Genomic DNA, 12,557 nt, shown 5'->3' with positions numbered 1-12,557 from the left:
TGACAGCAATCGCCACGACACCGCTATGCATTTAGACCCAACACCTCAAGTACCTACAAGGGCCTCACCCCCAACAAGTGACGGCGGGGAGGAAGAAAGTGCTGGCAGCATTACAGCAGTTAACTCACAATGCACCCAAGTGTGCGGCACAGGACGAATAGGAAGATCATGCGCCAAGATCTGTCTGGTTCGAGTATATTACCATGGACAGCGCGAGAGAGCAGCTAACGCGTATGCCATTTTAGATGACCAAAGTAATCGTTCGCTGGCCCGCTCAGACTTCTTTAACCTTTTCGACATAAACAGCCAGCTCTTCCCCTACAGACTAAAAACATGTGCCGGGCCGATCGAAACAGCTGGTCGCAAAGCCGAAGGTTTCCAGATCGAGTCTCTCGATGGAAAAATCGTCCTCTCCCTTCCGCCATTAATTGAGTGTGATGAAATACTAAATGACAGGACTGAAATCCCCACACCCGATGCAGCTCGCAGTCACCCTCATCTGAGAAAAATAGCTCAGTACATTCCAGAGCTCGACCCCAACGCACAAATCCTTATTTTGCTGGGAAGAGACATCTTGAGAGTCCACAAAGTTCGTCAGCAAGTAAATGGACCTCACAATGCTCCCTTTGCACAGAGACTAGACCTTGGATGGGTCCTGATTGGGGATGTGTGTTTGGGAAATGCACATAAACCAACTGTGAATGCGTACAAAACAAGTGTATTAGAAAATGGCCGTCCCTCTATCTGCGCACCCTGCAAAAACACCATAAGGCTAACTGAGAACGCCTGCCAAGGAAGGGGGCAAATGAGCTACGCTGGTAAAACGTCATTGGAGAACCTGGGAAGGAGCGTCTTCAGCGAAACAGGTTCTGACAACAAACTTGGCCCGTCCATTGAAGACACAATCTTCCTGGAAAAAATGGACAGGGAAATGTTCAAGGACAAGTCAGGTCATTGGGTTGCACCCTTACCTTTCAGAGCTCAACGACAACGGCTGTCCAACAACCGTGAGTACGTAATGTCTCGCTTCAACTCTTTACAAAAAACATTAGAAAGAAAACCAGGCATGAGAAGCCAGTTTCTTGAATTCATGGACAAAATTTTCCAGAACAAACATGCAGAGGAGGCTCCACCCTTAAATGAAGAGGAGGAGTGCTGGTTTTTGCCGACCTTCGGAGTTTTTCATCCACAGAAACCAGAAAACATACGTGTGGTTTTTGATTCTAGTGCAAAATACCATGGCGTGTCTCTAAACGACTCCCTTCTAAAGGGTCCCGACCTAAACAACTCCCTGATAGGTGTCTTGATCCGCTTTAGGAAGGAGCAGGTTGCGGTGGTTGCCGACATACAGCAGATGTTCCACAGTTTCCTCGTTCACAGAGACCACAGGAACTATCTGAGATTTTTGTGGTACAGAGATAACGATATGTCCAAAGACATCATTGATTATAGAATGCGGGTGCATGTGTTCGGGAACAGCCCGTCTCCGTCCGTGGCCATCTATGGGCTCAGGAGAGCTATTCAGGAGGGAACAAACAAACACGGAGCAGACACAGTCAAGTTTGTCGTACGCCACTTTTACGTAGACGATGGTCTCATTAGTGTGCCCTCAGATGCTGAAGCCATTAGCCTACTGCAGAGAACCCAAGCCTCCCTCAGCGAATCAAACTTAAGACTGCACAAGTTCGCGTCGAATAGTGACACTGTCCTCCAAGCCTTCCCAATTGAAGATCGCGCTGTTTTGAAAGATCTGGACCTCAGTGGTGAGGCTATACCAGTGCAGCGCAGTCTGGGCCTATTATGGGCGACCACAACGGACACATTCACATTCAAGGTGTCAGAAGACAGAAAGCAGTTCACTCGCAGGGGTGCTCTTTCTACAGTGAACAGCATTTTCGACCCCTTAGGCCTTCTCGCACCAGTAACCATTGAAGGAAAAAGTCTATTGAGAGATTGCAGTGCAGACAAATGTGATTGGGATACACCTCTTCCCGAAGACAAGCTCAAAGAATGGGAAGCGTGGAGAGAGTCTTTACATGATTTGAACAAACTACACATTCCTCGAACATATACTGCAAACTCACTCTCCAAGGCCAAACGCACTGAGCTATGCGTGTTTTCGGATGCATCCACCAAAGCCATTGGAGTTGTAGCCTACCTCAGAACGGTCCAAAGCGAAGGAAAAGTGGAAGTAGGATTCATTATGGGGAAAGCTAAACTAGCTCCACTCTCCCAACCTACAATTCCTCGGCTGGAACTATGTGCTGCGGTACTTGCCGTGGAAGTTGCAGATATCATCCAAGATGAACTGGACCTGAAGTTGGACTCGGTTAGGTTTTACTGCGACAGCAAGGTCGTACTAGGGTATATCTGCAACCAAACGAAACGTTTCCATGTCTACGTTCACAATCGAATTCGACGCATTCATCAGTCGACAACACCAGGTCAGTGGTTCTACGTCTGTTCGGAGGAGAATCCTGCAGATTACGCATCCAGGTCAGTTCCTGCATCCTCACTAACACACACCATATGGTTCACAGGACCGGCATTTTTGTACAAACAAGACAGTAGTGGGGAAGACTTAGCAATAACGTATGAACTCGTAAACCCTGAATCAGACACAGAGGTGTGTTCTGAAGTGACCAGTTACCTCACACAGAGTCAAGGAAAGGGACTTGGTGCCGCAAGATTCACACGCTTTTCAACCATGCGCTCTCTCACCAGAGCATTCGCTATGCTCATTCACATAGTTAAAACCTACAAACAGAGGGAGTCAAGTGCATGTAAAGGGTGGCACTACTGCAAACTCCCACACACTCCTGATGAGTTATCCCAAGCTAGATTCATCATCACCCAAGCGACACAGGAAGAGTTTCTTTCCAGTGAAATCTCAGATCTCTCACTCACACACACTGTGTCCAAAAAGAGTACGCTCTATAAGCTGAACCCTATCCTCAAAGAAGGTCTGATCTGTATTGGTGGCAGAATAAAACATGCAGACTTGAGCGCAGCAGAGACCAACCCCATAATCTTGCCTAAGAACAGTCACATCTCTCTGCTCCTAGTGAGACAATATCATGAACAAGTGAAACATCAAGGCCGCCACTTTACTGAAGGGGCCCTCAGAGCAGCCGGTTATTGGGTCATAGGCGGAAAGCGGCTCATCACCTCAGTCCTGCACAAGTGTGTAGTATGTCGCCAGTTGCGTCGCAAGGTAGAAGGGCAATTCATGGCCGACCTGCCCCCAGAGCGTTTATCCGTATCTCCACCATTCACGTATGTTGGAGTAGATGTGTTTGGGCCCTGGCCAGTCGTCTCCAGACGCACAAGAGGAGGCCAGTCACAAAGCAAGCGGTGGGCGATGCTGTTCTGCTGCATGAGTTCGCGGGCTGTCCACATCGAGGTCATTGCATCATTGGATACATCCAGCTGCATCAATGCACTGAGGCGGTTCCTTGCAATACGTGGACCTGTGAAGCAGATAAGGTCAGACTGTGGGACGAACTTCGTGGCAGCTGCAAAGGAACTAGGGTTGGGTCACAAAGATCCAGAGGCAACCGTGCAAAGGTTCTTAAGTGAACAGAACTGTTCGTGGGTGTTCAACCCCCCTCGTGCATCCCATATGGGAGGGTCATGGGAGCGGCTTATTGGATTATCAAGGCGGATCTTGGACGCAATCCTGCTCAAAGACAACATTCGGCTTACCCATGACGTTTTATGCACTCTCATGATGGAAGTGGCTGCAGTTATCAATGCAAGGCCTCTCGTCCCAGTCTCCAATGACCCAGAGTCACCCTCCATATTATCACCTGCAATGATTCTTACTCAGAAGGTGGGGGTTTCCCCTCCCCAAGGAGAGTTTGCAAACAAGGATCTCTACAGTAAACAGTGGAAACAAGTGCAAGCCCTCGCTGACGAGTTCTGGCGCCGCTGGCGGCAGGAATATCTTCCCACTTTGCAGACCCGAAGGAAGTGGACAGATATGAAGAGGGATCTGAAAGTTGGAGACATTGTGCTCCTAAAGGACTGTCAAGTTGCACGCAACAAGTGGCCTATGGCTAAGATCACTGCGGTCTTTCGAGGACGAGATGGCAAAGTCAGAGAAGTCCAGCTAAATGCATCAAGTCAAGGCTCTTTAAAGACTTTTCAGAGGCCGATTAGAGAAGTAGTTCTTCTTTTGCCTACTGACTAAGGTAGTCTTTGTTAAAATGACCTAATAAGTTCAGACGGGGAGTGTTCTGCCTTCCAGGCATTTTAGTTCATTGTGTAAAAGTTTTATTTACGTGCTTTTATTTTGACATGGAAACACCCGTAGAACAGGAAGTGCTGTGTATGCTTTTATTTTGACATGGAAAACACCCGTAGAACAGGAAGTGCTGTGTACGTGAGTGACCGTTTACTAGCAACGCACGCTGATGCAGAGAGATTGGTCAAAGAGGGAAAGACGTTCTAAAAAATCTGAAAACCGGCAAACCTTTGCTTAACTCTTGAAGAAGCAACGCCTGTATGTATTCATATTTGTTTTACACAGTTTATTGATACATTTGTGCTAAAGACAAGTTTGTGGAGCTAGCTAAACAAGTGGACATTTCTGGCTACTTCTTTCTACCAGCAGTTGGCGTTGTTGCACTGCGTATTAAGCTAATAATAATTCATTTAGTTGTTGTTACCTGTTAAAATATGCCATCTCCGTTTGTGGGCAATCTGTTTCATTCACAGGTGATTTTATTTAGCAGTTATAGGCTTTGAATTCTAATTTATATTTACTGTGAATTAGATATCAATGAAGAGAGAGATGACTCCATTGTTTTTCTTTTCTTTTTCAGTTTTACTCTGTATTCTAAGCGACAGCAAGTATGTGTAATAAATTTGGAGACTACAGGAACACATCTTTCGTCATTGAGTCAGAGTTTAGCTCACTGTCTAGTTGAAACTACCACTACGTCTCAGCGAGGACAGTACAATGGGCAATAGTAGTTACACCTTTAACAGAAATACACTTATTAATGACTGAGGCACTTGTTAAAACAAGTTTTATCCTTTCTTTACATTTACATCACAATTCAGTTTAAAACAAATGAGTAATAAAACATGTATAAAAAAGTGCTTATCTGAGACTTTGCACTTTATATATATATAATAAATAAAAAAGGTATTTTTGTATCTTAGTCATCTGATCGGAATATAAATGCTCTTCACTTAAAAAAATTGCACTGCAAAAAAAATCTCCATGGGGTTGAACATAGAACATTATTAATAGCAGTTCCTGCGCACCACTGTACAAATCTGAGGGTTATGAATACAAAAACGTATCAGCGGACTGAAGACTTGACTGTCTTATTTTAGATCGTAACGAGCTGACAGGAGTGGTATGATTGGCAGTGGTTCAAAGAAGAAAATCATAGTTAAAAGCCTACCAGCTGCACACATGTGTATAGGATATACTTTATCTATGCGTGCACATTCCTCATGTCTTAATTTATTTGTGTTTCATTATATATACGAAGATCCACACATAAGGTTTTAAAGGAGACATATTATTCCCCATTTTCAAAAGAGGACACAGTTTCCTGCCTTGTATTTAGTTCTAGATACCAATACAACAGCTCCCTGTTCATGAAGTAAGTTTAATCTCTTTTCAGAGTATTTTGGTTTAAGGTGTGGAATGAATCAGATGACTCTATGAAGAAAAGAAACAATGCAGTATTTAGCATCATAGCTCATTTCTAGTTTATTGATATTGCTGATGAGAGTTTCTAATCAACAGCATAATCCTCCAAAAACCTGGGTAGCCACAAAGTGCCAGGATGTAATTTGTTTTTGGATTGTGTACACCCACTAATGCTCAAATGGGTTTTATGTACGTTTGCTCTGTGTGCAACTTCATAATCCATTACGATGTCACCCTCTGCTGCCCATGGATAAACGGAAGTGACACCATCAACACCGGCGAACTCTGACGACGGCTAGAGGTACTAGCTGAAACATGTCAGGTAAAAAACTTTTTTTTTACTAAGCTGTATTAAAAAAGAACAAGGTAATTGCTCAAATGAGTGCTTCAAATAAATGGTTCCCAAAACTTTTTCCTTGAGGACCCCCTAAACCATATATGTCAGAGTCAAGGCCCGCGGGCCAGATGCGGCCCGCGGAGCATTTTTATGTGGCCCGCGAGATAAATATCAAAAATATATTAAAACTGGCCCGCTGGCCGATTTTACCGCAAAGACTACAACTCCCATGATGCTTTGCGGCGCCAGCGCGGAGCAGACGCGCCCCCTCCTTTGTGTTTTTTCAGCGCCGAGGCAGTTAGGGGTAGTTGGGTGTCTGCAGCTCCGCTGTCTCGGACAAAACTACACTCCTCTCACTCAGCGCCGAGTTCACTCAGCTGTTTTCTGACGTTGAAGCCCAGAAACGGAGATTCTAGCCGCTCAGTAATGTGTTCACGACTGAAAGAGACAGTTTTCAAACTAACTTCCAGACAGAGCTGATATAACTCCAGCAAACAGCGACACGCTCAAACCAGCATGACTCTGTGGTTGTGTTTCCTCCCCGACACACAACAACGTGGTCAAGCTGCTCAGACATGTTCATCAGCACAAACCTATGTGAGCACCTGTTGTCATCTAATGTTGTCATTATTATGATGAAGATGAAGAAAACAACAGGAGTCTCCTCCTCAGCTCAGATCAACCCCATGATGCAGGTATCTGGCTGGAACAGGTGAGCATCACAGTAAACCAGTGGAACAAACTGAGCTTTAAATATGTTGGTTTTATGCTCTTTTTCTGCTCCAAAACATGAAAGTTAACAGGTGAGATGTTGCATTTTCATTTAAGATAAAATTATATTTTTATTTTGTTGTTGGCACGTGAGAAAAGATTTAACCTACAGTAAACAGGAAGTGGAAAGGCTGCAGATAGATGAATAGAATAGAAAATCCCTTTATTGTTCCTCAGTGGGGAAAGCTAGACGTCACAGCAACGATGACACTTATTACAGGAGAAAAAAAGGAGAATAAAAAATAAGAAAAATGAATAAACAAGAAAACATAAATCCTGAATAGATTTTAAAAATGCTGATTATATCACAAGTAATGAATACCACTGATGCCTTTTATTTAAAACTGACTTGCTCGTGTGTCATTTGGTTATTCCACATTCAGTGTTAATGCAGAAATATGTTTGTTTCCAAATTTAAAGGTTCAAAATTGCATATTTGTTGATAAAGAAAATGTGCAAATTTGCCGTCACTTTTTCAAAAAATATTAAGTTCGGCCCTCGACTCCGTCCCAGAGTTTCATTTCGGCCCCTTGTGAGTTTGAGTTTGACACCCCTGCCCTAAACCAAGACAAGCCGGGACCCAACAACCCCACCCCAACTCCTACACACACACACACACACACACACACACACACACACACACACACACACACACACACACACACACACACACACACACACACACACACACACACACACACACACACACACGGTCAATTACAACCCTAATGCAGGCCTACCGAGTTATAACATTTATTTGGGGTTTTGATTATACTGTGGGGTGTGTTATTGGGAGCTTATAAATGTAGTTTGTAACAAATAAAATCTTGCTAACCTCACAACCTCAGCACAGACAAAACTGTGGGGACCCCCTTGGGGCCCCGGACCCTAGTTGGGAACCACTAAACATTTATAATTTTTTCCCCCATGGGGCTGTTTAAATCTACGGTAGGACATTCGTAAAGGAACATAAAATGCTTAAATGTGACTGGCCCCTATAAAAATAGGTATTTCTTTCATAATGTATAGTCCCTCCTCTGGTCTCTACAGCAAAATGAAAAAGTTAGATGAGCCTAGAGCGTTGACCAGAAGAGTTGCGTAGCCACAAGACTGAGCTGTCAATCAATGAGAATGTGCCCCAGTCCTAAGCATGCACTACGGGGTGCAGTCAACTTAGTACACCAACCAAGCTTGAATGCTAGCTCAACCTGAAAATAATTCAGGTTTGTCGTAAACTTCAAGCTAATTGTGGAAAAGGAAGCAAGGGAACAAGAAATAATTTATCTTTTGTGTAATGGATTAGCATAGCCTTACATCAGACTATTGCTTTGTCCAGTTGTAGCGTTAGCGGGGGTGTGCTGCCATCACACAGGTTTTAGATGTTTGTCTGCTTGAACACTGCAGATTTAATTAAAACAAGTAATGAGCAGCTCCTGCAGAACTTGGTGAAGGCTGCAGAGATGATTCAGCAGTAAGAGTCAGATGTGCCTGAGCAGGAACACATCAAAAACATGCAGCCCTCTGTTAGTGCTACAAGGTCATCGGCTTTAATTATGAAAAAAAAATCACAATCATTTTGATTGATACAGGAGTCACAATTCTAAGTGAGTTAGAAAAACGTATGGCGTGTATTTCTCCCCTTGAGCAGTGTTTAGAGCTCATCACTAGTCACTCTAGAATCAACACACGCTTCGACAAACGTGTGTGGGTGTGTGTAGTTATGGGTTATGTTTTAGTGTAGATAAGAAAAGGACTCAAACTGACTTGGAAGGCACAAATTAACAAGGACATGCTTGCAAAGCAAGAATAAACATCGTTTTTGTTGAATATTGTTATTATGATCATTAGGAGCCAAAATTGAAATACTAAATTGTTTAATTGCACAGCTACATATTTCCTTTAAGCTCACTGTTGCATCAGCCCTGAAAATGTACTTCAAACAGGAAAATAATCATTCTCTGCCTTTGCTGCCTTCCTCCTTTACCTTCTAGGATGACATTTCTCAGGTGATCAAAGATTTCATTCTATCAAGGGGCAAACACCTTGATGAATGCTCCATCATAGATCTAGTGTCACACGGTTATTTGCTATTGATTGGCTGCCAAACAGCAGGATAGCACATTTAATAAGATCCAGTCAGGAGGCAGGAGCTATGAAGTAATGAATGGAAGAAGCAAGAAAGAATGGTGAGAAGCTCCTTTGATGAGACTGCCAGAAAGGTCAACAATAACTCTCATCTCCAAAGCATTCTGATGGGTTTTTGTTTGCAGATCAACATTTCTGAAGTTAAACACTCAGAGACAAACGGGCCTTGGCTGCAGCTTGGCTGAGCTCCGCTGAGTTTTGGTTGCACCTGGTTGCGCATTTGCTATTTAAAGATATTTAAAATCATGCATTAAAAAAACAAACAACAACAACAAAGAACTTCAGCTCCTTTCACAGTCCATGCATGTTAGGGTAACTACACGGTTAGGGTTGAATAAGAGCGCGAGTGGCTGTCGGTCTCTTTGAATTAGCCCTTTACTTGACTGATGAGGTGTGAGCCGTTTCACTCAGTGGAAGCTGAGATAGGCCCCCGGCCCTCCCTGCAACACTAAACAAGATAAATCAAATAGGTAAAGTGAAATTTAACGCATTTCACAACACAGTTACAAACTTTATACGACTCCACAAGCAACTCCAAGGAAGCATGCATTCAGATTATCTTCAAAAACACTCCTGCAGATTCGTCCTCAGCTGTTGATCTGCATGATCTGTGTGTAAGCGCCACGTTTTTACCCCTCTTAAATAATATAGATGAAGAGCTAAATGAGCCCTCTTGGCAGGGCTTATAATGAGTGAATTTAGCCATAACTAATTCAGTTTGGAATTAGGTTCCATGAACACGAATGACGACAGAATAATTGCGCTGCAGGGGGATCTACGGCTTTAACTACATTATATTTTAGCCGTGTGTCACTAATGGAGTCCAGTGGAATGCAGAAATTAGTTTAAGATAAAGTAGACAGACTTAAGGAGGAGGATTTCTTTAATTAAAGTAGCAGCATGCCTTGGCCACCTAATTTATTGTCAGTTGGTTTAACAAACCTATCCTCAATCTTTCTGCACTTCGCTGCAATCGAGAGGAAACGCTTCATTGATAAATTCAATGAGGAATCCTTCCGAGATGACAGTCTTGTTTGTTGTTTTTCAAGGTCTGTGTGGTTGGAGTCTCACATTCAGAAGGCCGGGTTCCTTTGAGCCAGGACGGATCAAGAGAGCAGAAGATTTTGGCTCAGGGAAGAGTCCTCTCATCTAATCAGTCAAAGGATGCTAAGTGACAGGAAAATAACTGGATTTATAAATTCAGGCTGAAGTTCTAAAACGATGTGATGCACTTGTCTAATTTTGCCTAAAATATTCATGCAAGTACAATAAGAGACATGAAAAGACTGTCTCAAACAATAACTGGGTTGTGTTTAAGTTTTCTACGCATAACCAGAGGTTAGATCAGCTAAAAAACAGAGTTTATTCACTAGCCCTGAGGTGTCAGCCCAGTTCTTGTCTTAATTTCTTATATTTATTGTTCATTTTAATCTAGGTTTGAACCTCTATATCTTAATTACTTTATCAGTTTGATGTTTACGTGTTATTATTCTGTCATCTACTGTTTAGCACTCGTAAAACAGTGCTTAATGAAAGAGGATGATGACGATGATGATGTTAAAGCCCATTAAAGACTGTTTGACACAGACAGGTACAGGTAGCACAGCACCCAAATGTCTCACCATTCATTAATGGCATTAGGGTAACTTCTGACCCTGTTATCTATTTAAAAAATGCTTTTTAAAAAGAAAGTCCTGCTTAAGTGTTGTGTCAGCTACAGTGGCAGCATGTGTTGATGTGGTAGCCCCTGAGCAACTGTCCCCATCTTGATGTGAAAAATCAACTAATACTAGTAAATATTCATTTTAAAAGGCTTTCCTCGCAAAAACCTGAAACACAAAGGAAACGTTTGCTGGAGATTTCTGACTGGGAGGCAGAGTGAGCTGGGACACATTTAGACACGTGTGGGAGAAGCTAAATCTTTAGTAATTAGATGTAAAAAGTTTACTTAAAAAATTCCGCTCGATAGCTGAAAACGTAATGTACGGTTGATGAGTAAATCAAACTCAGACCGCAAGGTCAGCTCAGAGTTACACCGGTAATGAAGAGAATTGGAAAATGATTAAACAAATTGAGCCAATTATTTCTCATCTGCTCCAACATTATAAATGGACGAAGATGGCACACATCAGATGCTGTTGTTTCCCACCTCCAGGAAAGATGCCGCTTGTTCCATTTGTTCTGAGGAGTCAAGCTTCTCCTACGCTTCGCCCCCTCAGCCTGAGACACATCTGGCAGAGAACATCTCGGCAGTTTCATTAGTCCCAAAGTGGCTTGGTCTATAAAGAGAAAACAGAAGAAGTTCTGATTGTGTCTGTAGCATGCTGACTCAAATAGAAATACCTCAGCAAAAACTCTTACTAGCTCTTCAAAACATCTCGACTCCAACATGCAAAACAATAACAACTTGACCCAATTGAATACAGCTAAATACCCAAGACTCCGGTCTCCTTCAGCCCTCCAAACTTCTGCATGGCTTTGATGGCCTTGGTCAGGGCCTCTTTGGTCTGCAGCTGGCCGGTCACTGGGTCAGGAGGAGGGAGGTAGCCAAACCTACTCAGCCAGTCCTGGAGGAGAGATGGAAGACACGCGGGTCAGCTGAGCTTCTTGGAGACATCTGAAGCACTCGGGTATTTAAAGCTGTTGAGAAGCTCTGACACCTGAGTGTGCTTTGCTGCTAAACATAAAATTCACTCCCCTCTGATCATTACTTCAACTGTAATCACAAGATATTCTGACAACACGCCGGGACTGACCTTTTATTTCTTTTTAATGATTGTTATTTTATTTTATTGCAAGAGTTTTGCACAGAGAATGCACCTTCTTCTGGACAGATGATGATTGTACAGGTGCTGAAAATTGCATCAGCATGATGATGAGCTAAGAGATGAAAATGTACTTCTACCAATCTGCCAATGAAAGCCTCTCAGCTGAGAGTGTTGATCAGTTTAACTTATTAAAATATTAAATGCACATTTCTGTCTTTCTTCCCTATCTTGTTTCTCTGTCTTCCTTCTTTTGTTTTACTCATTTCAACACCTCTCCAGCCCCCTGTCCCTCCTCCTTCATCGTCACCGTCTGACAGCTAATACAAGAAGGCAGGTTTTAAATAGGTTTTTGATCAGCACCCATCAGCAGTGAGTGATGCAGATCAATAGCAAGGCCCTCCTTTTGTACAATCCACACTGGGAAAATCCTATTTACTGAATGACTTTGGCTGTAGTGAAGCACCATGGAGCCCACTTATTTACCTCCTTGTGCTTTCCCTCTCTCCATCCACAGGGCTTGGTAAGAAGTTACGAGGGAATTGAACTGACCCTCGAGAAGAATGCGAAACACAACAAACAACAGCAATTCCCAGAAAGATTGAGATGCCAGTGGGAAAGGTCAAATAATCTAAAGGAGTTAAAATGACTTCATGGATCAATGGAGTGCACAAGAGATGGAGGGCTTGCTTTTCTCATAAGAAAATAATGTCACAGGCCTTTAGCTGAAGCAATAGATTAACACCTATTTTTACCAGGCGTTCATGCCAATTACATCCTGCTGTCACAAACAAATCCCAATACAGGTTTTAATCTGTACTAAATTAAATTTATCAGCTATAAGAAATCAAACCAAGATTAATCTGAT

The 12,557-nt window shown here is 42.9% G+C and overlaps 1 protein-coding gene across 1 annotated transcript in view; it reads right to left on the bottom strand.

The window, feature by feature from the left end:
* The window catches only part of LOC107397033 (matrix metalloproteinase-17), a 120,212-nt gene that overhangs the window by 72,987 nt on the left and 34,668 nt on the right, over window positions 1-12,557 (bottom strand). Inside the window, exons 3-4 of the mRNA XM_015976904.3 lie at window positions 11,359-11,491; window positions 11,074-11,203 (exon numbers count right to left, since the gene is read on the bottom strand). Of these exons, the coding sequence (XP_015832390.1) occupies window positions 11,074-11,203; window positions 11,359-11,491 (263 nt within the window). The remainder of the gene's footprint in view (window positions 1-11,073; window positions 11,204-11,358; window positions 11,492-12,557) is intronic.

This window comes from Nothobranchius furzeri, chromosome 6 (genome assembly GCF_043380555.1).
Source record: "Nothobranchius furzeri strain GRZ-AD chromosome 6, NfurGRZ-RIMD1, whole genome shotgun sequence".
Classification (NCBI taxonomy): domain Eukaryota; kingdom Metazoa; phylum Chordata; class Actinopteri; order Cyprinodontiformes; family Nothobranchiidae; genus Nothobranchius; species Nothobranchius furzeri.
Note: the sequence above shows the minus strand (reverse complement) of the source record. Positions and strands in the feature narration are given on the sequence as shown.